Raw genomic sequence first — 26,056 nt, forward strand, 5'->3', positions numbered from 1 at the left:
TCTTTAAGTTTTCAGTTGCAAAATTGTGATTTTTCAGAAAATACATGCGTTGCTATGGTTGCTATGCAATTAAGTCAGAGTGAGTGCTGGTCCGTTCTGAATTTTCTCTTCATGTCTAAACAACTTCTTGCTACTCGCTCAATTTCCACTCAACCCCCACAAATTATACATCAAAACGTAGGTATTTTTGCTGGCTTTCAGAAAATGTCACTATCTTTATTGTGAGATTTACCGTTTTTTCGCAATTTGCCTCGGAGTGACACAAGGTTTGACAACTCCCCATTCAAAGTCTATGGGGAGGTTTTGAAATTCAGAGCTGAAATTCTGTAACGGGAGGCATTTTCAAATCGCCATATCTCTTTAACAAAGCAAAGTTAGGACATCAGGCTTGTGCCAATATATCTTCAGACACTGCTGACACAGTGGAAGCAGTTTTTACAATTATCTTACCGTTGAGCAATGAATTACGTTTGTTTGAGGGGTGGAAATCGGTCCTCCTCTCAGTTTTCAAACTCCGAAAATGAAGCCGTTTCTTCTCTCGTCATATCTCCGCGACAGAGTTACAAAGAGCAATGAAAATCGCAGTCAAAGTCCGCTGATTCACCCAGTACAATTATGCTGCTAGCCCTCCTAGTTTTTGAGTTACACGACGTTTTGTAACTCCAAAAAACGGCGCTTTTCGCCTCTCACCGCGATCTATTTCTGATTGCTGATGTCTTTGTTTTTCAGCCGCCCACACCCTTTCCAGGTGGCGCAATCAGTAATGACACGGCTCTGCAGCTCAAAGGTCGTGGGTTCAATCCCACCTTGGTCAACATTTTTTTTTTTTTCTTTTTCACTACAAATTGATACAGTATCACAGACCTGTAATTTATATTGCTAATTTATTACAATTCCGCAAAGTTTTATGATTTTAGCAGCTTTTCTAATATGGACCTCAGATTCTTGTTAACACTCCATGGCAGAAATACATACAAGTACACAGCCTGATGAAGCAGACAGAAGCAGTACCTCTGATTGGTGGACTGAAATTGAGCAGAACCAGGTTGTTCTGTGCTGATAACATTTCTTTCAGCTAACAGTTAAACTTTTTTAACTCTTTCCAACACAAATTTCAGTTTTTTCACCCCTTTTAGCAAAATTTTCAGTTTTTTCTGCTGTTTTCAGAAAAAAACTTTTCATCAGAAATTCTGCTCATTCACCTCTTTTCAGCGCAACGTTCTGCTTCTTTCCGTCTTTTCAGCCCAAATTCTGCTTATTCACCTCTTCTGCAAAATTTTCAGCCTTTTCACCTCTTATCAGCACAAATTTTAGCTGTTTTCAGAAAAAACCTCTTTTGAGCAGAAATTCTGCTGATTCAAATCTTTTCTGCGCAACTTTCTGCTTCTTTACCTCTTTTCAGCAGAATTTCTGCTGATTCACATCTTTTTCTGCAGAATTTTCAACCATTTCACCTCTTATCAGCACAATTCTCAGCAGTTTCTGCTCATTTCACCTTAATTGTCAGTCTCTCCATCTCTCTTCTTGTGAGATTGAGTTTGGCTCAGTGAGATGACTAGCCCCTTTGAGATCAGGAGGGCTGGGTTCGAATCCTGCTCATGGCAAAATTTCTTTTCACCTCTTTTCAGTATCGTCTTGATGCATTCTCAATCATACAGGAAAATAAATCTCCAAAAGTTGAATCTGTTCATCTGGACGTAGCGTTTTGTGGGAGAAACATTTCGTCACTCATCCAAGTGACTTCTTCAGTCTCAGCTGACTGCATGTTTCCCCAAACCTTATAAACAGTACATTTGCATAATGACTGAAACCAGCCCACTGAAGGAACAATGGGCTGTGAGGTCAGTTCCTTAATCATAATTATGCAAATTTCCATGACCATTGATCAACAATCACTGACCAAAACCCAGTGATCAAAGAACACTGATCAATGGCCATGAGTACCATTCACAGAGAGTTGGGGAATGGCTGCAATCACAGTGTTGTAAGATGGCGAAAGATGTACCCTTAGGCCCCCTCCTCGATTCAGAGATGGTCTTTCCCTCTTCACGTAAATGGCCTCCTTGACTCCACGCTCAAACCAGCGTTCCTCCCTGTCCAGGATGTGTACATCCTCATCATTGAAAGAGTGTCCACTAGCCTGTAGGTGTAAATAGACTGCAGAGTCCTGGCCTGATGAGGTGGCTCTTCTGTGTTGTGCCATCCGTTTCGCTAGAGGTTGTTTGGTTTCCCCGATGTATAAATCCTGGCAATCCTCCTGGCACTTAACAGCGTACACTATGTTACTCTGTTTGTGTCGGGGGAGCCGATCCTTGGGGTGGACCAGTTTTTGGCGCAGCGTGTTTTGGGGTTTAAAAGCCACAGAGACCCGGTGTTTAGAAAAAATGCGTCTCAACTGTTCCGATACTCCTGACACATATGGGATCACTACAGGTTTTCGCCTGGGCAGCGGTTGTCCTTCTCTCCTGGATCGGCTGGAGCTTTCTTTAGGTGCCTTTCCCGCTTTGACAAAAGTCCAGCTGGGATAACCACATTTACTCAGGGCCTTCTTGATGTGCTCTTTTCAGTAGAAATTTTAGCTTTTTTTTTTTTACCCCTTTTCAGTATAATTTTTGGCTTTTCACCACTTTTCAGCAAAAAACTTCTGCTTCGTCACCTGTTTTCAGCAGAATTTTCAGTTTCTTCACCGCCATACAACTTTTTGCAACTTTTCAACTTTTTCAGCCTTTTTCAGCAGACAGCTTCAGCATTAAGGCATCCACACAGCATTTTCGCAGGAAATGCAAATTTTTCTAGTTTTCCTTGAGTTTAACTGAAAAAAATACTAGCATGATAAAAACAACAGATTCACCAAATATGCACATAAAGATGAAGCAAACGATCTCTGTGTCTCCAATAAATGTAAAATCACTGAAATCATATTCTGAACTGATATTTTAAATCAAATTAAAATATGAAGGGAATCTGGTCAGAAGATATGAGGAGGCTCCGTGCATGTGATTTGTAAGTGGGGGATGTCTTCATGCCTGAATTTAATCTGAAACATTTAAATCACGGATGACATCCATGGTTGAGATTTCTTTTCTTACCGACTCTTTACTTCCTGTCTCCCCAGTGCTGCGCAGTGGCCTTCATTGAGAAATTGGATGGCCAGTCTCTGAACCTGAGCTCTGAGGAGTTTGAGCTTTACATGTCGGGCCAGGCGTCCCCACACTGGCCACTCACCTCCGGAGCCACCTCCTCCTCCAGCAACACCGCTCTCAGTCAGGTCCACAAAAGGCTGGATCTGCTGACGGGGCTCGGGGAAAGGCAGGAGCGCGTCATCGAGAAGGCTCGCCAGCTGGAGAGTGACCTCATTGACTGGACCGATGAAGTGGAGCAGAAAGTGCAGAGCGTTCTGGAGAGTTTTCCACCCGACATGCAAAACCCTCCTGCACCCACAGCGAGTGGGACTGCAGCAGCTTCATCAGCAATAGACTCTGATAATGTTGAGAATGAGCTCCTGCCACCACCACTGCAGCCACAAGTGTTTGCTGGTTGATATAAAGCTTTACTCCACCCTGACCCTTTTCCCTCCAGCTGTCTGATACAGATCCCTTTCAACACTCCCAGAATCTTTGCTCCATCCACCCTTTTCTTGTAGAAGCCTTGACGCTAGACCCTACAGCAATGTCACTTTCAAATGAAAAGAGAAGTTTGTTATTTTGGGGTTGTGCGTTTATTTGCTTTTTTGGAGAAAGTAAGATGAAGCTTGATGCCACTCTCGTGTCTGAACAGTAAATATTAAGCTGCTTAGCCATGAAAATGTTTTGTTGTAAATTAGTTTGTAGAAAAACCAAAGCGTAGGAGCTTTCGTACAGATCAGCAGTTCATTGGTGGTGAATTTCTTTCACCTGTGGACACGGCTAGGCTGGCTGCAGCTGCCAGAGTGGTATGAATGCTCCTGACTCTCCACCAGAAAGCAAATAAGAGTATTTACTAAAATTTCAGATTATTTTGAACACCAGGGAGCATGAGGTCGATTCCTGGAGGCCAGCAACACTCAGTCAGGGGTCTGTCACTGTTACAGTCTGCTCCTGTTAAAGTTTTAGACTTGCTGATATCCTCAATCCAGCTGTGCAGTGGAAACAGAGCGACTCCATTCCAAGTTCTTCCGAAACACATCTGCTTGTCACCCACTGTGGCATCTTCAGTACCTCAGCTCTTCTTCGCCATTTTATGTACAGAGAGGATAAAATGGATGATATTTAAACATGTATAATAACTCTCAAACTATCAGATGAGGATTTATTTTAAGCGTATGTCTCCGGGCTATGTAGGCTCTTAATTCGCAAGTCGTATCTAACAAACAATTTTCATTACACTTTATATAACACTTTAGATGGGCGGGGTGGGGGTAAGTGAGGTGGTAGGGAACTCCCAATGATGCAATAACCAACTTGCCGCTCTCTAAAACTCTGAAACTCCAGCTCATGTTTGTAATGTGTGCTGTGTTTAGTGTGCGTTTCACAACCCTTCACAGAAATAGCCTGAAAAAAGAAGTGTGTGCGTGAGTCGAGAAAGTGTGTATGTGTGTTGCATGTTCTAGCAATGTTGACAAATCCTCCAGTTACACCTGTAGAAATACTTTTTTTTTCAAGGCTGACCTCATTCCAGTCATAAGCTGGATGTACAGAAGTGATTTTATTTTTCTATACGGTGTTGGTTAATCCTCCCTCTGGATGAAGTAGGAGACGATAATCCTGTAATATTTACAGTAGATTTAAAAAAAAAAATAAATCTTTGCTCGAAGATGTATACAGTTTAATGATTGAGTCATTGACGTCTTAAGAGAGCGTCATGAGCAGGTCTGCTGAAAGAAGGTGAATGAATTGGGCACAAAAACCAGCACGATGCTGTTTACCTGTAAGAATGAGGCAGAATCACTCCAGAGGCTCATGGCTTCTCTAGTGCAGGAGAATTTAGATAACTAGTTAAATTTATTTCAAGGCACTTTTATTTGCTTTTAAAGCACTTTGTTCAAGATTGAAGAAGGTAATTGCGCGCATTATTTGATAGTATAGTAGTTAAAAGCATCTTTGTTGCACAGATTTAGTTGGACTGTCCTTTTTTAATTTCTCAGTCTTAAAGTGAAGAAAGCTTTTTAGGAAAGTTTGTTTGAATTATGTGAGGCGCATTTTTCCTTTTCTCGCAAGCTAATGTTTCCCTTTTCCTACCAGGTTTAACGTTTGTTTTTAGTTATTGAGAATTTGTAACAGTGCAGTCAGTGTTTGGCTGCCGTCAAAATTCACTTTGAGAAAAAGCTCTTAATGCAGACATAAACTAACAGCTTGAATAAATTCTTATTGCACTGTATGCAGAAGCCATTTATCAGGTATTTAAAAACATTTTAAACTGCGTCTTTGTTACCTTATAGGTTTGTTATTGTGTGACATGGGAGAAATGAACAGAATACTGTCTTTTATTTAAATGTAACTTATTGGGGCAGTATTGGTATATTTGCATCTATGGGTGTGTGATTAATAAAAACAGAAAAGTCAGATGGACTGTTGTGGTTCCTTTTAATTTTTTTTTTACATGACACTGATGGTCAAGATTTTGCAAGTCAGGAATGAAGTGGAATTAACCCAGAATTTTAGCTGTGTCGACTGTTCTGTATGATATCTGGGAAAGGGGGGATACTTACTTTAAGGGTGGCTTCTTGGCAGCATATCTTAAGGATGTGTTTTTCATGACGTGGCTGGTGATCTGCTGTTGATAGCGTTTTAGGCCTCTCACTTCTTCTTTTGCCCTCCACTTGTCCAATTTCCTTAGATTTGTAAGGACACACTCCATACCCTGCTGAGGTTTCAATCACCTTTTTGGTGCAAAAAATAATATTTAGTGGCTTTCAAACTGTTTTATCTTTGGTATTTTTCCATTATTTTCACAGATTGAACCAAAAAATGTTTCTGTGACAGGCTGCTAATAACAAAATGCCTAAAGATACAATTTAAAAATGGTCCTTAGTTATGTTGTCTGTAACAAAAAAAGAGAAAAAGAAAAAACCACATTCCTGTGAACATGGTCAGGTATAAGGAATGGACTAAAAACCAAAAGCGAAACCTAGAAAGCCTCAAGAACTGTTGCTTAAGACCTCTTGGCTCAAAGAAAAAACCAAAGAAAAGAAAAAGAGAACAAGAAAACACACCCTTCCACTGAAAATGAAGCACTGACAGTTTTTCACTGGAAGGGTTCAAATGAGCTAGAAAGAATAATGCAACAAATAATATTTTACAGTTCGGGAGTTCAGCTCAACAGTGCAGTGAATCAGTGGATTGTATAAAAACCTCATGGAGTTTCATTCTATTAATTATACACTTATTAATAATGTAGGTAAACTGCTTTAGGATCAAGCTAAGTTAAACCCATGCGAATTGCAGCCTCCTCCTCCTGTTTTTAACTAAGAGGGTTTAACTAACCTCTGTAAACTCTAGAGATGGTTGTGCGGGGAAAATCCCAGCAGATTAGTAACTTCTGAAAATGCAGTGGTAAACAGTTTTTTTTTTCACTCTTCACTGCACTATCTAATAATACCAGAAAAAGCCCCCAAAAATATATTTAAAAGAATGTAGGAGGATACAACAGTGAGTGGCTACATCTACCTAAAAAAAACATGGTGGAGGCTCTGTCATGGCCACTATCTGGAAAATAACTGATTGGCAGCAGCTTAATATTTTCACACTGCCAATTCAGTAAGACCATACCTGGATTAAAAGACAACACACACACACACACACACACACACACACAAAATGTGACACTATCAGTCATGGACAATAGTGTCCTTCCAGAAGCCTGGAGAACTATTCCTGAAGACTACTTAAAGAAATTAAAAGAAAACTGCCTCAGACAGTTTGGACTGTGTAAAAGAATACAGGTCATCATACTAAATATTAACTGTCAAGCTTGTTAGAATTGTACGAATTTTATTTTTGGCTCATATGCTGTATTTCCGTGTAGATTTCCACATTTCAATAAATCACTGGACCTATCTCCCATTTTCCTGGCTAAACATAAAGGTACGAGGGTGACTCATGACTTTTACACAGTGCTGTAAGAAAAAAAAGCTCGTAGCAGACTACCGCATCAGTACTACAATAATAAAGTGTAAAATTTGCATTATTTCAATTAGCTTGATACAACAAATAAACAGAATTGTTTGCTAATTCTAGAAAATATCAAGTTTCCACATTAAACAGATGAAGAAAAAAAGTGTAGTTGGGGAGGACTGTTCTTTAATTTGCCACATAATGTGGTTTACCATGAAACTAATTTTAGCCTACGGTAGAGAATTGTTTGGAAAAGAGAATGTCCTCATGTGTTGCACCCCGAGGGGGGGGGGGGGATATTTTCACTTCTCCTTTTAGTAGAAATGAATAAATACTCGATCGGCTTCTGTTTCTTGAAGAGTCTCCAACATGGACAAGCTCATCTCTCTCTTTGGTGAGTTTTCTTCAGCTCATTTAATGAAAGTATACTTTTAACTACTGACCTGATGTAACTGTCATTTAAACTTGATTATTTTCTCTTTCAGTTTTTTCAGCACTCTCACAGATTGTAGTGTCTCATGGTATGAGCCAAATATTCTTTACAAATATACTTTAAATTTGCACAGATATTATTTTGTCACTTTTTTAGAAGTGATCTCAGGATTTACACTCATTACCAAAATAGACGCTTTAACTGTATTCTTTCTTTCTGCAGTTCACACTGAGGCATCTTTCAGAGCCAACATTGAGTTGGTGTCAGAACATTCGAGGATCTTCTCGGGGGAGAGAGCCCGCCTGAGATGCAGTATTCCTGATGTGCACAGGTCTAACTGGACTTACCTGTGGTTCAGGGGGTCTGAGGAGCTCTCACAGACTGGGGAGGAATTAAATCTGTGGAATACCAAAGTTCAAGACAGCGGGAAATACTACTGCCAAGGAACAAGAAATACAAAGGTGGGAAAGATTCGCACCCAGCAAAGTGTCCCTGTGGAGCTCAAGGTGGACGGTAAGATCTGTTTGTCTGCATGAAAGAAATATAATTGCTTTGCAAGTTAGGCTTCTTTCTTCCTGTTTAATCCTAACACTGGAGCATCTATAAGCTTCTTTTCAACTTTAGGTTTTCTGTGCAGCTTACCTGAAACATGCTGTGAATGATGGTAGCACTTCTTAATACAGCCTGCAACTTATACTGTGATTTTCTAGGGTTTAATATATAATTATTCTTCTATAATTCTACTGAAAATGTCAATTTGGTACAACAAGGACTTGTTTTGTTTGGGATTTTTTGTACTTATGTGGTATCTTTGAGGTACAAACTTTGTTTCCCCACCTTATGTTATAACTAGACAGTATATCAGGGGTACAGGCTGTATTATAGAGTACCTTAACCTCCCCTTCTTGCATTGTAGCATTATGCACTATTGTTAGATGTTATTACATTAAATGTTAGGAAATTAGTGAATTTCTCCCATTGCTTTACTAATGTAAGATTGGAAGTTATTCAGAGGTAACTCTGTGGTGTTTCCGTAGGTGGCTGGGCGATTCTGCAAGTCCCACGACATCCTCAACTTGTTGGGAGCACATTGGAGGTGACATGTCGTGTCAGAGAGAACCCCCGACTTGAAGAGATTATTTTGTACAAAGACGGCGTTGAAGTAATGAGGCAAAATGGTCACAAGCCAGATTTCTACCTGAACAACTTGAGCCTTGAGGACCTAGGAGTATATTCTTGCAGGGCTTCTTGGGATGTGAGTGGACGAACACACTCGGTCACTTCTGCTGGCACTCATGTACAGATCTTAGGTGAGATTACACCGAATTGTGTGTTCTTATCTTAGCTGTGGTGTAGTTAAAGAAATGGCAACATGCTAATCAAGATAATATGCCTAGAAGTGCTTCCATCTTTACACCGAGTGCTAAACTTGGTGTCTATCGACCTTCTCCTTTAATGCTGAGCAAGAAAGCCCATATTTCCCACAATGTTAAGTTATTCCTGTTAGTACAATTAAACATAAATATTCTTAGCCTCATGACCTACCACTTGTTTCTTTCTTAAATTAAACCAATGTCTTCTGTCACAGAGGTTCTGTCACAGCCAATTTTGGAGATCATCCCCAACTATGATACTAAGCTGAAGAGGATGAAGCTCACTTGCCATGTGCAATACAACGCCCCTGCTCCTGCCCCTCCGATAGACTTCTATTTCTACAAAAATAACAGGCGACTGGGACCTGCAACCACTGACAACTATAATGTAGTGAAACAGACTCCGGGGCTGTACAGCTGCAAGGCCAGGGTGCCTCAGTTGGACCTCTCGAAATCCAGTGAACCCAAAAACTTTGGACTAAGAGGTATTTTAAATTTAATTTACCCCAGCATTTGTTTTTCACTGATAAGCCCCAAACTTCCTAATGAACTTCTAAAAATGTGATACTTTGTGTGTAACAGTTGCACAGCCTCAGAGGCCATCTCATCTCTGACCCAACGGAACCTGAGAAGATGCCACCTGTTCATCCTGGACTCCAAAGGCCAGTATTTCACCGTGCTTCAGCCACAGACGACTTCCCACCTGCTGCTGCTTCATTACCAACCTAACATGTCTGGGGACACAGAAGATGTTACACACTGAAGAAAAACAATGGTTCACAGTGAACCATCAGTTCTGTGTTACTGACAGCTTCCATTACAATAGCTGGCCTGCGTTGCTTTTGGTAAGGGGTTATGTGTCATAGCCCTGTAATCAGCCCTTAGTAAACATAGTAACTGATAGGCAATAAACCAGTAAACATACACAACATATGATGTACTGGCTGGTTTACCAAAACATTTCTTATTACTTTCACTGAAACCAGCTAATTGTCTTCTATCATATTTCTGATGAAACAACACAGTTACAGGCTAATGCAGGAGAGAAACATCATTTAGCTAGCGCACCCACGTTATTAGCGTTACCCAAGGATAACCTGAATTAACTCCCCTTATTTGGTCACGTTACTTTAAATAAGTATCAATTTTATATAAATCTATATACTGCTCGTCTACCGCTCTCACCTGAAACGCAGCAAAACAGCAGTTCTGTGTTACTGACGGTGCTACTATTATAAGGGATTACTTTGTCACTCATTTGTCTGAGCCGCCACTGCCACCTACTGGCGAAACTAAATATGGCCTTAGCATCAAATCAGTTGAGAGCAAATGAGCTTTTCACTCTGTGCTATGATGTCAACTATTGTCACAACAAAAGCAAAAAAAAAAGTGATTCGGGGGGGCACATTAAAAGAAGTTCATCAAATTCTGAGACTTTTTTTAACACTTAAAATACTCAGGGTGCCACACAGCCTCTCTATGACAACGTAGCATACATTACAAACCATATCCCTCTACTAATCACGCTGGGTCATTGTAACAGTTCTGTATTGACCTGAGCAATTTTCATCTTTTTGAACTATTTCCAGTTAACAAACATCAAACGCTGTACCAGAATTGTTGGAAATATCTAACACATACATGTTAAAATCAAATAAAGTATTTCACAAAATGTTATGTACTGCTGGATTTTATTTTCTGTGAACACAATTTCTTTTTACAGCTCCATATTTGAGCAGGACTTCTTATATATTACAATCACTGGTTTAATAAGACACAGGGGTGCAGTCATTTTTTGACAGATTTACATTAAGATTAATAATGCACCTATCGGTGATGACTATTTTAACACATTTGTCTTTTCTATTTATCACTTTTTCCATACATGTTCACACAGCTTAGGTCATTATAGGTGAAAACAACCAAAAAGGAAGCAGCGGTTAAATCGTGAGAAAAAAGTGGGACCCAAAACGAAGGAGCTTCTTTTTGTTTCATGCAAATGAGGCAAGGGTGACACTGGGTCAGGGCACTGACTTGAAGGTTAACTGAAGGAATCAGTAGAGGAACACGGTAATCTTGCTGACAAATAGATAAACAGCACTGATCATATTTTCGTGCTTTACCTTTTGCGTTGGTAGCTGAATGATAAACTTCTGCACGATCTCTCACTTACTGCTGCTACTTTTAATTAGGATGCTTTAACATAAGGAGGCATTGCATGTGTACATAAATGTTGGGTAAATTATACATTTTTTATGCTAAATATTGAACTTTTACACTTTTATCATTTAAAAAAACTTCCTTTCTTCTATCTGGATAACTGGAGATTCATTTATTTACTACTTGTGAATGCCATCTTCCAATAATTAACTCAGTGGTATTTCTTGGGATGCTTTACTCACTGAGTGTCTTTTTAAAAAAACAATTGGACTGTATTTAACCATTATGTTTAACTAGGGTGGTGTCGATCAAAACTTTGGAGCGCTACTCTGCAGCAGCATTGGTGTGTGGCGAGTACTATCCCTTCTTAAGAAGAGGCTAGGCAATAATAGAAGACGTGCAGACCAGCATGTACACTAGGACCACCAGTATTCAGACTTTGTGATAGTAAGCACAAAGTGTGTATCACGGCTTGTCTGAGTAAAGCAGAAATCCAGAGAAGATGCTGTTGTCCTCACTGCTGGCATACGCTCCATTCCAGTCTCTGAGCGTCTCCATCCACACCTGATAGACACATATGTACAAATGCTGTTCATAGACTTCAGTTCAGCATTCAGCACAATCATTCCTCAGCACCTGATTGGAAAACTAAGCCTGCTGGGCCTGAACACCTCCCTCTGCAACTGGATCCTGGACTTTCTGACGGAGAGACCTCAGACAGTCCGGATCAGTAACAGCATCTCCAACACCACCACACTGAGCACTGGAGCCCCTCAGGGATGTGTGCTCAGCCCACTGCTGTTCACTCTGTTGTGGGCAGAGGGGGACAAATTTTGTCTGGGATAACTACCTTGGCACAACACCTGGTTTGGCAGCATGTGGCGAGGCTCCAAATGCTTTTAATGTGAACTCCAGACCGCTGACAAGTATCGTACTCAACAGCCGCTTTATCAGATGACGCATAATGCTCCGACGTGCTAAGGTCACTACATGGGTTACTCCATGTCACAAGTTTTTTGAGGTGCTTTTGTGATATTTAATAGATCGGATTACTTTTTTTTTCTCCCCGATATCCGATCCAGTAATTTAGGTCAGGGTCGGACCGATATCAATACTGTATAGCGGCTCGGTCCATCCCTAGGTTTTACTGTCATCGTTTCTAAAGAACTGATATATATACATACATATAAAACATACTGTACATACACATCTATAAAAATATTTTGACTAAAAACCTGCATTCTATCAGAAAGCCACCAGATGGCGATAGCTCTGATTATAGAAATCCACATGAAAAGCTTTCATTCTTGACCTTTTTGAACACTGCTGAGTTTGACAAGTTTGTTATTTTTGGGTTGTGCTTCATTTGCTTTCTTGGAGAGAGTAAGATAAGAGGCTTGATGACACTCTCATGTCTGAACAATAAATGTAAAACTGCGAAATGTTTTGTTGTAAATTAGTTTGTAGAAAAACCAAAGCGTCTAAGCTTTCGTACAGATCAGCAGTTCACTGGTGGTGGATTTCTGTCACCTGTGGACACGGCTAGGCTGGCCGCAGCTGCCAGAGTGGTATGAATGCTCCTGACTCTCCACCAGAAAGCAAATAAGAGTATTTACTAACATTTCAGATTATTTTGAACCACAGGCAGCACAAGGTAGATTCCTGGAGGCCAGCAACACTCAGTCAGGGGTCTGTCACTGTTACAGTCTGCTCCTGCTAAAGTTTTAGACTTGCTGATATCCTCAATCCAGCTGTGCAGAGCGGCTCCATTCAAAGTTTTTCTGATACACATCTGCTTGTCACCCACTGTGGCATCTTCAGTACCTCAGCTCTTCTTCGCTGTCAATGGAAAATTGTACTTAGTAGTCAGTATAAGCTTTTAATGATATAAGTTTGCATATGATAGAATACTGTATGTTGACCTCTGATGACTTAGACTGTTGTCCACTACAAGACTGTTTTATAAATTCTTTCTCACAGCGATAATAGCTGAACAAGCAGGAAGAGGAGAGCTGGACACTCTTATCTGCGCTCTCTAACAAGAAGAAGGGCTGCGTCCTTCTGAATCTCACAACACACACACATACACCTGAACCACTCTTATCTTCACTCCCTATGCACTAACATTCCTCTGCCTATGAATAGACGTATTCACTGTTGTATTGCTTTGTATATAAATAAAGACCAGAGCGGTAACAGGGCGTGCATCACAGGGCCCCCACTCTGGTGTGAGCGTTCTGTGACCGCCCTTGTATACAAGTGAAAAACACAGCGTCTGTGTGTGTTTCTACCCTTAGACTCTTAGCTGAAGAAGTGTCTTTAGAATAAATCTCTTGACATTCGCCCTTTTATGTACAGAGAAGATAAAATGGACAATATCAGATGAGGAACTATCAGGTTGGAACTATCAGATGAGGATTTATTTTAAGTGTATGTCTCCGGGCTATGTAGGCCCTTAATTCCCAAGTTGTATCTAACAAAGTAATGGGCAGGGTGGGGTTAGTGAGGTAGTGGGGAACTCCCAGTGGTTGTTTGTAATCTGTACTGTGTGTGTGTGTTGCATGTTCCATTAATGTCGACAAATCCTCCAGTTACACCTGTAGAAATACTTTCTTTTTTTTCATGGCTGACCTCCAGTCATAAGCTGGATGTACAGAAGTGATTTAATTTTTCTATACAGTGTTGGTTAATCCTCCCTCTGGATGAAGTAGGAGACGATAATCCTGTAATATTTACAATAGATTAAAAAAAAAAACTTGAACGCTGCTCGAATGTATGCAGAAGCCATTTATCAGGTATTTAAAAACATTTTAAACTGCGTCTTTGTTACCTTATAGGTTTGTTATTGTGTGACATGGGAGAAATGAACAGAATACTGTCTTTTATTTAAATGTAACTTATTGGGGCAGTATTGGTATATTTGCATCTATGGGTGTGTGATTAATAAAAACAGAAAAGTCAGATAAAGTCCTAATTTTTTTTCTCACTTCTTCTTTTGCCCTCCATTTGTCCAATTTCCTTAGATTTGTAAGGACACACTCCATACCCTGCTGAGGTTTCAATCACCTTTTTGGTGCAAAAAATAATATTTAGTGGCTTTCAAACTGTTTTATCTTTGGTATTTTTCCAATATTTTCACAGATTGAACCACAAAATGTGTTTCTGTGACAGGCTGCTAATAACAAAATGCCTAAAGATACAATTTAAAAATGGTCCTTAGTTATGTTGTCTGTAACAAAAAAAGAGAAAAAGAAAAAACCACATTCCTGTGAACATGGTCAGGTATAAGGAGTGGACTAAAAACCAAAAGCGAAACCTTGAAAGCCTCGAGAACTGTTGCTTAAGACCTCTTGGCTCAAGGATAAATCAGAGAAAAGAAAGAGAGAACAAGAAAGCACACCCTTCCAGTGAAAAACTCCCAGTGATTAATTTTCACTGGAAGGGTTCAAATGAGCTCGAAAGAATAATGCAAAAAATAATATTTTACATTTTGTGAGTACAGCTCAACAAAAGCTTATTTTAAACATGTGCAATGAGGTTGTGGTATTTTTGGCAGTGAACTGTATAAAAACATGGAGTGTCATTCTATTTATTTATATATCTTATAATATCTTAATGTAGATAAACTGCTTTAGGCTCAATCTAAGTTAAACCCATGTGAACTGCAGCCTCGGTCTCCTGTTTTTAACTAAGTGGTACCTGGTGTAGTCTTCTGCTGCCATAGACCATCTGCTTCGAGGTTTGATGTGTGTCATAGATGCTCTTCTGCCGAAGAGTAAGTGTCTACATCCATCTGAAAAAGACGGTGGAGGCTCTGTCATGGCCACTATCTGGAAAATGACTGATTGGAAGCAGCTCAATATATTCACACTGCCAGTTCAATGAAAGCATACCTGGATTTAAACAACACACACAACACACACACACACACACACACAATGGGACACTATCAGTCATGGGTTGGCCTCCCCACAGCCTGAACCTCAGCATTACTGAATCCAAAGAAGAGCTTTCAGTGTCCTTCCAGAAGCCTGGAGAACTATTCCTGAAGACTTCTTAAAGAAATTAAAAGAAAACTGCCTCAGACAGTTTGGACTGTGTACAAGAATGAAGGTCATCATAGCAAATATTGATCGTCAAGCTTGTTAGAATTATACAAATTTAATTTTTGCCTGATATGCTGTATTTCCACATTTCAATAAATCGCTGGACCTATTTCCCATTTCCCTGGTAAAATATAAAGACACGAGGGGTGACTCATGACTTTTTGCACAGTGCCGTAAGAGAAACAGCTCATAGCAGACTACCGCATCAGTACTACAATAATAAAGTGTAAAATGTGTATTATTTCAATTAGCTTGATATAACTGTAACTACAGGGGTCCAACAAACAATGGCGAAACATCATATTGATGTCTTCGGAAGATTATTTCTCTCTCTCTTATTTTCTTCAGACACCGTGAAAACTAAAGAAAACACAAAGTTTAAAACGTAAATATCTCTGAACCTATCAAAGTCTCTCATGTTAGTGTCAATAAACAGTCTTGAGCTAGCGGAACAGGAAAAATGCAATATAACGGATATTACTGAAAATATCTTCTTATCCAGGGGCGGATCTAGAGAAATTTTCTTAGGGTGGCATGAGGGTGGCAAAGAAATCAAATAGGGTGGCAAAATCAAAGCCATGTTTTCCCCCCAAACACATATGCAGGTGGTTACATATGGTTAAAATGATTCAAATGCAGTAAGTATACACGTTATAGTCTATAACTTAATTATTGTCTGTAGCCCACATAATTACACACTTTAGTTACATAAAACATGTGAGTTTTGATTTCATGTACTATATAGCCTGTATAATAAATAAATAAATATGTAGCCCAATAAGTATAAAATCCAGAAAGCTACACAACATGGGGCGGTTCATTTACAAACACAAGTCTAACTTAAGTTTCACACTGTTTTTTGTTAGAAAACAATCACATTGTTACAGCTTAAATTACACAAAATGTCAGAAATCTGCACTGTCATGAACATAAATTTAAACCTAATTTTTCACAATTTGTTGGATTAACCCTCCGAGGTCTGAAATACAACCGACCATTTTTGACTACTTTTGAGTTTACGTTTGTATTTCACCCTCAGATTGTTTCATTTTATTTTTTTCCCCCTTGCCTTGTTTGGTATCACTCTTTTCAGCTCAACTGAATTTAGTTGTTTTTTTCACTGACATACTGCATTAGTATTACTGATCTGAAATCACAGAAAGAACTTAAAATCCTAGTAGTATTTTTTTACTGTAAAAAATAACACAGACATGTTGAGTAAATTTTTATAACTTGAAATGCAAATATAAAATGTACATTTTGTAAACATATACAACTATTTATCTAAAAATGCAGCCAATACACCTGCCGTTTTTTTTTTGTTTGTTTGTTTGTTTGTTTTGTTTTTTCATTTTCTACAACCATTTAAAAATATTACTAAAACTAAAATGAGAGAACAATCAGGTGTCGCAATAAGATGCCCCACAAATGGTGTGTGCCAGTTAAAAAAAAAAAAAAAAAAAAAGTTTGTCCACCAAAAGACAGAGGAGAACAGCACAGGGATAAACCTGCAGGCCTGACAACAGGAGGTATCACTCCGCTGGCTTTCTACTTAGTGACAGTGTTTACGTTGCAAATGTGCCTTAGTGACATTCATTAGTGCCCTCACTGACACACAAGACAAAACAACGACTACACAACAGAACAACTACACAAGACAACACAACACACTAAGTATACACTCCACACTAAACGTCACACATCTCCCACATCTAAAAACTCTCTCGCTCTCTCTCTCACTCGCTCGCTCTGTCACTCCCAAAACTTTTCCCTCTTCCTAAACAACCAAATCCCACATGTTGACTTTTTTTTTTTTAAATTGGTCGACATGGTGCATTTTCCACCGATAGGAAAGAGGTGGCTTTTTTTCCTTTCTTTACTGTTTTCACGCTGTCCTTAGAAAACGCTTAAAACACACACACAAAAACGTGACGACAGTATTTAGAAAAAAGCGTGGCTTATATATATTATCATAACTCTAGATTTACTGGCCTGTAATTAAAATTAAAAAACTTTGAAGTCCGAACTTTCAATGTGGGCTGAAATAGAGACTCAGCGTGGCTGCAGCTTGTTGCTATGTCAGCTTAAAATAGTCATGTGATTTGGAGGTGCAGCGTGTCCGTGGACCACAGAGGGTTAATAACACTCACCTTCCTTCCATTTCCAGAGTGTAACATCCAACCAGCTGTGCAAAATCCGAAATTCCCATGGTGTTGTTCAAAATGTGCTCTGGCACAATCATAAGCATGGCTTGCTACTGAAAACAAGAAAAAAGCCGGTCCTGCTATGGGCTGAACCATTTGTTAATGGTGGAGGGGGGGAACACTATGCAATATATTCAGTTTTAGCATTTATATTCACTGTTGACTGTAACTACGCTCAAACTGTTAATGCTATCTTATTTTAATAAACAACACTGTCATATGCAAAACTGGGGTGGCACTTGGGGTGGCAAGGGATCATTTTAGGGTGGCACTTGCCACCCCATGCCACCCTTCTAGATCCGCCCCTGTTCTTATCGCCAATATAACACATGTATACAACATTATATATACAATATACTGTACATGAAAACCGTTACCATGTGCGCTTCTTAGACCACATGCAGAATAACATTACTGTTGTGGCTGTAGCTCTGTATCCATGCTAGTTCTGACCCACAATGCATGGATGTGCTGTCAGCCAAACTCTGGTCATGTGACCATCACAAACTCTACCTCAAACAAACTTTACAGCACTTTACACTTTTAGCAAACCCTTCTTTTGTAATCACATATTTTAGACACGTTTTTAATCAATGCTAGCTACCCTTTTATTTGTTTTATCCAATCCATTTTTAACCCTTTCCAACAAATATATGAACTAAATGAAACATGAATCTATCATAGAAAATATAAAACAAACACCTTTATTTTACAATAACAAATAAACAGAACAACTGTGTTTGCTAATTCTAGAAAATATCAAGTTTCCACGTTAAACAGATGAAGAAAAATGGTGTTGTTGGGGAGGACTGTGCAACACATCAGTCCAAAACCTCCCACAGGGGGGTCAGATAACAGGTGACTGTGGGGGAAATAAAACACGATTCACATGGTTTTCATTCTCATCAAACTATTCAGTGACTCCTTGTGGTCTCTTGATGAAGGAAGAGATCCCTGCTATCAGGATAGAAATGTTTCCTGTGACAAAAATGGTCACTTCCCATTTATTTGTAATTATTCTTCCGGTAATGTGACCATGTCAAAAACATGCCTTCACAGCATAAAAGACAATTTGCCACATGATGTGGTTTACCATGAAACTAATTTTAGCCTAGGGTAGAGAACTGTTTGGAAAGAAGGATGTTCCCATGTGGCACACCCCAAGGGGGGAAGAAGCATTTTCACTTCTCTTTTTAGTAGAAATGAATAAATACTCGATCAGTTTCTGTTTCTTGAAGAGTCTCCGACATGGACAAGCTCATCTCTCTCTTTGGTGAGTTTTCTTCAGCTCATTTAATGAAAAAGTACTTTTAAATACTGAACTGATGTAACTGTCATTTAAACTTGATTATTTTCTCTTTCAGTTTTTTCAGCACTCTCACAGATTGTAGTGTCTCATGGTATGAGCCAAATATTCTTTACAAATATACTTTAAATTTGCACAGATATTATTTTAGAAGTGATCTCAGGATTTACACTCATTACCAAAATAGACGCTTTAACTGTATTCTTCTTTGTTTCTGCAGTTCACACTGAGACGTCTTTCAGAGCCAACATTGAGTTGGTGTCAGAACATTCGAGGATTTTCTCGGGGGAGAGAGCCCGCCTGAGATGCAGTATTCCTGATGTGCACAGGTCTAACTGGACTTACCTGTGGTTCAGGGGGTCTGAGGAGCTCTCACAGACTGGGGAAGAATTAAATCTGTGGAATACCAAAGTTCAAGAAAGCGGGAAATACTACTGCCAAGGAACAAGAAATACAAAGGTGGGAAAGATTCGCACCCAGCAAAGTGTCCCTGTGGAGCTCAAGGTGGACGGTAAGATCTGTTTGTCTGCATGAAAGAAATATAATTGCTTTGCAAGTTAGGCTTCTTTCTTCCTGTTTAATCCTAACACTGGAGCATCTATAAGCTTCTTTTCAACTTTAGGTTTTCTGTGCAGCTTACCTGAAACATGCCGTGAGTGATGGTAGCACTTCTTAATACAGCCTGCAACTTATACTGTGATTTTCTAGGGTTTAATATATAATTATTCTTCTATAATTCTACTGAAAATGTCAATTTGGTACAACAAGGACTTGTTCTGTTTGGGGTTTTTTTGTACTTATGTGGTATCTTTGAGGTACAAACTTTGTTTCCCCACCTTATGTTATAACTAGACAGTATATCAGGGGTACAGGCTGTATTATAGAGTACCTTAACCTCCCCTTCTTGCATTGTAGCATTACACATTATTGTTAGATGTTATTACATCAATATTATGTACTAATGTAAGATTGGAAGTTATTCAGAGGTAACTCTGTGGTGTTTCCGTAGGTGGCTGGGCGATTCTGCAAGTCCCACGACATCCTCAACTTGTCGGGAGCACATTGGAGGTGACATGTCGTGTCAGACGGAATCCCCGACTTGAAGAGATTATTTTGTACAAAGACGGCGTTGAAGTAATGAGACAAAATGGTCACAAGCCAGATTTCTATCTGACCAACTTGAGCCTTGAGGACCTCGGAGTATATTCTTGCAGGGCTTCCTGGGATGTGAGGAGACAAACACTCTCTGTCATTTCTGCTGGCACTCATGTACAGATCTTAGGTGAGATTACACCGAATTGTGTGTTCTTATCTTAGCTGTGGTGTAGTTAAAGAAATGACAACATGCTTTGAGAGATGTACTAATCAATATATTATGCCTAGAAGTGCTTCCATCTTTACACCTAGTGCTAAACTTGGTGTCTATTGACCTTCTCCTTTAATGCTGAGCAAGAAAGCCCATATTTCTCACAATGTTAAGTTATTCCTGTTAGTACAATTAAACATAAATATTCTTAGCCTCATGACCTACCACTTGTTTTTTTCTTAAATTAAACCAATGTCTTCTGTCACAGAGGTTCTGTCACAGCCAATTTTGGAGATCATCCCCAACTATGATACTCAGCTGAAGAGGATGAAGCTCACTTGCCATGTGCAATACAACGCCCCTGCTCCTGCCCCTCCGATAGACTTCTATTTCTACAAAAATAACAGGCGACTGGGACCTGCAACCTCTGACAACTATAATCTAGTGAAACAGACTCCGGGGCTGTACAGCTGCAAGGCCAGGGTGCCTCAGTTGGACCTCTCGAAATCCAGTGAACCCAAAAACTTTGGACTAAGAGGTATTTTAAATTTAATTTACCCCAGCATTTGTTTTTCACTGATAAGCCGCAAACTTCCTAATGAACTGCTAAAAATGTGATACTTTGTGTGTAACAGTATTTCGCCTTGTTTCAGCCACAGGCAACTTCCCACCTGCTGCTTCACTACCAAGATTCCCTAAACTCTCCTCTCACCAGCCCATCCAGTTCACTCCAGTAAAGAGCACACCATCACAAGGGCCTCCACTGAAGACTTCACAACCAGTCCCAACCACTTTGCTGACTACAGACCAGGTTTTTAACTCAGCTACAACTCAAGATCAGGCAAATCCATTTGAGGAACCCGGTGACATGTCTGGGGACTCTGCAGATTCTCTGTGATAACTTAGCATACATTACAAACAATCTCTACTAATCACGCTGGGTCATTGTCACACTTCTGTATTAAACTGTGCAATTTTTCATCTTTTGTATTTGTACTTTGTACAACTAGAAATGTCATATATGTGGTCCTGCTCCTGAAATTCAGATGAATTATCTCCAGTTAACAAATATCAAACGCTGTACCAGAATTGTTGGAAATATCTAACACATACATGTTAAAGTCAAATAAAGCAAAATTCACAAAATGTTATGTACTGCTGGATTTTATTTTCTGTGAACACAATTTCTTTTTACACCGCTCCATATTTGAGCAACACTTCTTATATATTACAATCACTGGTTTAATAAGACACAGGGGTGCAGTCATTTTTTGCCACAACACATTTGTCCTTTCTATTCCTCACATTATGCATACATGTTCACACAGCTTAGGTCATTATAGGTGAAAACAACTAAAAAGGAAGCAGCGGTTAAATCGTGAGAAAAAAGTGGGACCCAAAACGAAGGAGCTTTTTCGTTTCATGCAAATGAGGCAAGGGTGACACTGGGTCAGGGCACTGACTTGAAGGTTAACTGAAGGAATCAGTAGAGGAACACGGTAATCTTGCTGACAAATAGATAAACAGCACTGATCACATTTTTGTGCTTTATCTTTTGCGTTGGTAGCTGAATAATAAACTTCTGCACGATCTCTCACTTACTGCTGCTACTTTTAATTAGGATGCTTTAACATAAGGAGGCATTGCATGTGTACATAAATGTTGGGTAAATTATACATTTTTTATGCTAAATATTGAACTTTTACACTTTTATCATTTAAAAAAACTTTTTTTCTTCTATCTGGATAACTGGAGATTAGTTTATGATCTTTTACTACTTGTGAAAGCCATCTTCCAATAATTAACTCAGTGGTATTTATTAGGATGCTTCACTCACTGTGTGTTTTTTTTAAATTGGACTGTATTTAACCATTATGTTTAACTAAGGTGGTGTCGATCAAAACTTTGGAGCGCTACTCTGCAGCAGCATTAGTGTGTGGCGAGTACTATCCCTTCTTAAGAAGAGGCTAGGCAATAATAGAAGACGTGCAGACCAGCATGTACACTAGCACCACCAGTATTCAGACTTTGTGATAGTAAGCACAAAGTGTGTATCACGGCTTGTCTGAGTAAAGCAGAAATCCAGAGAAGATGCTGTCGTCCTCACTGCTGGCATACGCTCCATTCCAGTCTCTGAGCGTCTCCATCCACACCTGATCGCCTGCAGCCAACCGCAGCACCACCAGAGTGGAGGCCTGGTCGATGTCTTGACCGTACAGAGAGTCCCGTGTCCTCACTCTCCGTGACCCGTTCACCACCAGCGTGGCTCGCAGCGGCTGATTGCGCACGGTGATGTGGAAGGAGAAGACATAAACTCCAGGGTAGACGCATGTAAAGCTGTTGGAAGTTATGTTGAAGTGGTTCTCTTCATTGTAGAAGACTTTGTCGAAGCGGATCGGGAAGCCTGACGGAGGGAAAGACTTTCTCGGAGAGATACCTACGCTGAAGGCAGAGCGTTTCTGGGGAACCCCTGATCCAGAACCCTTAGCACCTTTGAATCCACGAAAACCCCGCTCACCTCTCATCCCGGGGTAACCTCTTTCCCCTCTCGGTCCTGGCATCCCTCTTATACCTTGTGGTCCTTCTAGCCCCCTCACCCCTGGTTCTCCTTGTGGTCCAGGAGCTCCCGGATCCCCTCGGACACCTATAGGGCCTGGGGAGCCATGCTTGCCATTCTGTCCTGGAATTCCCATCGCTCCTGGGATTCCAGGAGCTCCAGGTTCACCTGGTTCACCTTTTTGTCCTTTCTCTCCATATGAGGCACACTCTCCTCTATCCCCCTTATCTCCTTTTGGTCCTTGTACTGTAGCCACTCCTGGAGGCCCAGCTGGTCCCTCTTTTCCAGGTTCTCCTTTCTCACCAGCAGTCCCATTCTTGCCAGATTCTCCTTTCTGCCCTTTTTCTCCTTTGAGACCTTGCAGTCCTACTTCACCCTTTTCCCCTTTGTAGCCAACATCACCTGTAAGGTAAGGAAAACTGTGTAAAAATAAATGAAGTCAGGTAACAATGAAAAATATAGCCATGAGATTTGCATACCTTTTGGTCCTGGTTTTCCTGGAATTCCTAGTGGCCCACTTGGCCCACTGTTTCCTCTGTCACCTTTATCCCCTAGAAAATTTGCAAAATACAAGTATATTAATTATATTTCAAATATAAATTTATTTTAAAAGAAATTCTCTTAGATGAAGAAAAACAATATATAGATAAATCAGCCGCTTCATTAGGTATGCCTGCATGCCTGTTAACACAGATATGTAATCAGCCAATCATGTGACAGCATCCTAATGCATTTAGGCATGTAGATGTGCTCAAGATGAGCTGCTGAAGTTCAAGCTGAGCATCAGAATGGGGAAAAAAGTGATTTAAGTGACTTTTAACATGGTTGTTATTGCCAGACAAGCTGGTCAGAGTATCTGCAGATCTGTTGGGATTTCCCCACAAAATCTCTAAAATTTACAGAGAATGATCCAACAAAGAGAAAATATCCAGTGAGCGGAAGTTTTCTGTGTGAAAAAATCTTGTCAGTGGTCAGAGGATAATGACCAAGCTGAGTTGATGGAAGGCAACAGTAACTCACAGTAACAGTAACTAAATAATCACTCCTTCTAAGCGCCATTTATAGTTACTTCATGTTCTTATTTGAGGTAACTTGTTTCATGCATATTCTAAAATTTGATGTTTGAAAATAATGTATATTGTCATTATTTCAGTTTATTTTGAAAAATGTCAACAGGATCTTGTGCTTTGTTGTGAAAGGTTTATGTGGAAAATAAACAAGCGGACGGCTGAGCCACACGATGGTTTTACTCGTCGTTTCTAACCAACCGACGCGTAAAAACCGTCGCTTGTCCGTCCGCAGTGTGGTTATTTTAAATATAAGAGAAAGAGAACTCTAACAAATTAATATAGCCACTACTCTCCTTACAAAAAAGGTATGCACAAAGCATCTCTGAACACATCAAACCTTTGAGCAGGAGATTACACAAGTGCCACTACTGGCAGCTAAAAACAGGAAACTGGCTACAGTTTGAGTAGGATTTCCAAAATTGGACAACAGAAAGTTAGAAAAATGTTGCCTGGTCTGATGAGTCACGAGTTTCGAAATGAGACGTTTCAGATGATCAGAAATTGGCACAAACATCATAAAAATTAAAAGCACGACTCTGTCCTGCCTTGTATCAACGGTTCAGGTTGGTGTGATGGTGTGGGGGATAGTTTCTTGGCATACTGAAGTCTCCTTAGTACCAAATGAAGAACGTTTAAAGACCTAAACCTACCTGAGTATTGTTGCTGACCACGTGATCACGTGACCAAATGATGCCACAAAACTCAAATCATCCCAAACTGGTTTCTAGAACCTGACATTAAGCACTGTTCAAGAAATCTGCAGCAACTGTGTGTCTGTCTGTGGCTGTCTTGTCAACATGAACCAAAATCTCTGAGGAATGTTTCCAGCACCTTGTTGAATCTATGACATGAAGAATAAAGACAGTTCTGAAGGCAAAAGGAGAGCCAACCCAGACTTGGTTGTTACGAGTGGTTATTGGGGTTACTCTCGCGCATGTGACACTAATAATCACACCATGCTTAAAGTCACTTAATCCTTTTGTCCCCATTCTGATGCTCAGTTTGAACTTCAGCAGGTTGTCTTGACTATGTCTACATACCTAAATAATAAAGTGGCCAGTGAGTAAATAGCATAATACAATATATCATTTTAATAAGTAATTTTAAAGTGTGTACCTTTTTCTCCCTTTAAGCCCATAGGACCACTGACGCCAGGTGGCCCAGGTAAACCAGCTGCTCCTGTAAGGCCTTTTTCTCCAGGTGGCCCTGAGTAAAATAAGTGTGAGTGGAAAATCTGAAGCCAAACATACAAACAAACCAAACAATAATTAATAACATTAAAACATATCAGTGAGTCTATACCTGTCAGGCCTCTTTCTCCTTTCAGGCCCCTGGGTCCTCTCTCCGGCGGGCAGCATTCACAAAAGTTAAAGTAACACTCGTTGTAATCCAGGGTGTAGTTCTCAGGACCAACACCGGGTGGCCTGGTGCTGTCAGGGTAGTGCTGTGGAAAGACATGACTTGGGTTGGTGGTCCTCACTGGGTTGGGCGGGGGGTGGGGCTTCACAGGATTTGCAGTTGGGACTATCTTAAGAGTCTTGGGCACGCTGGTGGTTACAGGGCTGTGGACCGTGATCTGAGGTACGGGTTTCTTGGTGTACTGGTACTTTGGCTTCGGAGTAGTCTTAGCTTCAGTGTAGTACACCACAATAACAGCAACCGCAACTACAGCCACAAGAGTCGACTGGCAGGAAATAATCCTCATGGTTGTCGGGGATCTGAGAGTGCATCGAGACGTTATTCTGATATTTGTCAGACTTTGTTTAATCTTCCATATAATTTCACTTTAAACAAATTAGAAGTTAAAAAAAGCACATGCAGACAAGCACTTCACTCACAAATGTAGAACAGATTGTACCTCTGCTTTCATATTTCTATTATTTCCATGCATCTATTCCTTGTTTATGTTTTTCCTCTTTCCTTTTCTGTATTTTAACTTTTCCTAAAATGTCAGTCACAGGTTAGCTCTACTTTTTATTTAGTTTTTGCTGCAGTCTGATATTCAGTCAACACTGGTTTCTGTTAGTTTGTCAGTTATTTCAGGCTTGTTCGACCAAAGTTGGCATCACACTACCAATTTCATAAATCTACACACAAGCAAAAATATCAAATAAACTTGTGCTCTCGCTAGTTGATTTAAAAGCTTCTGAGTATATTTGTTCAATCAAGTTAAAAGCACTTACCCAGTTATGCATAAGTGTTATGGTCATTTATCCTCTCTAGCAGTGTCTTGGAGGCAGCACCAGGAGCTTCAGGTCCCTCTGATATCTCTGCCAGGCTTGGGTAAAGGGCCATCCCCTCCAATGAGGGGGTTTTGCTGGAAGCATAGGGGGAGGTCTGAAATCTCACTATGGCGGGCTGGAGCCAACCCAAGGAGAACCACTGTGCTGTGGCCTATTCTCTGTACCCCTGTTGTGTAGAAAGGTGCTTTTGTGACACGGGATACATCA

General features: G+C 40.1%; 4 protein-coding genes across 10 annotated transcripts in view; 3 read left to right on the forward strand and 1 right to left on the reverse strand.

Annotated features, from left to right (window-relative positions):
* The window catches only part of rabgef1l (RAB guanine nucleotide exchange factor (GEF) 1, like), a 21,225-nt gene extending 7,207 nt beyond the window's left edge, over positions 1-14,018 (forward strand). For 5 of the 6 annotated variants that reach the window (XM_013277314.3, XM_013277316.3, XM_013277311.3 and 2 more), the window contains exon 9: positions 3,116-5,540. In XM_013277314.3, the coding sequence (XP_013132768.1) occupies positions 3,116-3,541 (426 nt within the window). In that variant the 3' untranslated portion in view covers positions 3,542-5,540. Of the gene's footprint in view, positions 1-3,115; positions 5,541-13,852 lie in introns of those variants that run through there. The other variant, XR_002064599.2, reaches the window with a different exon arrangement.
* Positions 7,375-10,574, forward strand: LOC102080526 (low affinity immunoglobulin gamma Fc region receptor III-A). The gene is made up of 6 exons (XM_019367764.2): positions 7,375-7,485; positions 7,577-7,612; positions 7,747-8,037; positions 8,562-8,834; positions 9,113-9,382; positions 9,480-10,574. Exons 1-6 carry the CDS (start codon positions 7,461-7,463, stop codon positions 9,509-9,511), a joined length of 927 nt encoding a protein of 308 aa, XP_019223309.1. The 5' UTR covers positions 7,375-7,460; the 3' UTR covers positions 9,512-10,574.
* On the reverse strand, positions 11,321-26,056 carry otol1b (otolin 1b). Of its 2 annotated transcripts, XM_025898151.1 has the most exons (6): positions 25,790-26,056; positions 24,909-25,324; positions 24,723-24,812; positions 23,016-23,087; positions 22,133-22,938; positions 11,321-11,621 (listed from the first exon to the last, which is right to left on the reverse strand). In XM_025898151.1, exons 2-6 carry the CDS (start codon positions 25,309-25,311, stop codon positions 11,523-11,525), a joined length of 1,470 nt encoding a protein of 489 aa, XP_025753936.1. In that variant the 5' UTR covers positions 25,312-25,324; positions 25,790-26,056; the 3' UTR covers positions 11,321-11,522. The 2 variants fall into 2 exon arrangements, with proteins under 2 accessions (XP_025753936.1, XP_013132757.2); XM_013277303.3 differs by lacking the exon at positions 11,321-11,621 and having other exon boundaries at positions 21,144-22,938; positions 25,790-26,055.
* Positions 18,531-21,130, forward strand: LOC106099003 (low affinity immunoglobulin gamma Fc region receptor III-B). Its single transcript, XM_019367763.2, has 6 exons — positions 18,531-18,640; positions 18,732-18,767; positions 18,894-19,184; positions 19,683-19,955; positions 20,248-20,517; positions 20,633-21,130. The coding sequence occupies exons 1-6, from the start codon at positions 18,616-18,618 to the stop codon at positions 20,875-20,877; spliced, it is 1,140 nt and encodes a 379-aa protein (XP_019223308.1). The 5' UTR covers positions 18,531-18,615; the 3' UTR covers positions 20,878-21,130.

This window comes from Oreochromis niloticus, linkage group LG14, assembly GCF_001858045.2.
Source record: "Oreochromis niloticus isolate F11D_XX linkage group LG14, O_niloticus_UMD_NMBU, whole genome shotgun sequence".
Classification (NCBI taxonomy): domain Eukaryota; kingdom Metazoa; phylum Chordata; class Actinopteri; order Cichliformes; family Cichlidae; genus Oreochromis; species Oreochromis niloticus.

What these genes read in the sequence shown, in the direction of transcription:
- LOC102080526 (XM_019367764.2), top strand. Translation starts at nt 7,461, where the DNA reads ATGGACAAGCTCATCTCTCTCTTTG. An exon ending in TGTGGAGCTCAAGGTGGACG is followed by an intron (nt 8,038 to 8,561) that starts GTAAGATCTGTT and finishes GTGTTTCCGTAG; the next exon opens with GTGGCTGGGCGATTCTGCAA. An exon ending in CAAAAACTTTGGACTAAGAG is followed by an intron (nt 9,383 to 9,479) that starts GTATTTTAAATT and finishes TGTGTGTAACAG; the next exon opens with TTGCACAGCCTCAGAGGCCA.
- LOC106099003 (XM_019367763.2), top strand. Translation starts at nt 18,616, where the DNA reads ATGGACAAGCTCATCTCTCTCTTTG. An exon ending in CACTCATGTACAGATCTTAG is followed by an intron (nt 19,956 to 20,247) that starts GTGAGATTACAC and finishes CTTCTGTCACAG; the next exon opens with AGGTTCTGTCACAGCCAATT. An exon ending in CAAAAACTTTGGACTAAGAG is followed by an intron (nt 20,518 to 20,632) that starts GTATTTTAAATT and finishes GCCTTGTTTCAG; the next exon opens with CCACAGGCAACTTCCCACCT.
- otol1b (XM_025898151.1), bottom strand. Translation starts at nt 25,311, where the DNA reads ATGAGGATTATTTCCTGCCAGTCGACTCTTGTGGCTGTAGTTGCGGTT. An exon ending in AGGAGAAAGAGGCCTGACAG is followed by an intron (nt 24,813 to 24,908) that starts GTATAGACTCAC and finishes TATTTTACTCAG; the next exon opens with GGCCACCTGGAGAAAAAGGC. An exon ending in AGGAAAACCAGGACCAAAAG is followed by an intron (nt 22,939 to 23,015) that starts GTATGCAAATCT and finishes CTTACCTTACAG; the next exon opens with GTGATGTTGGCTACAAAGGG.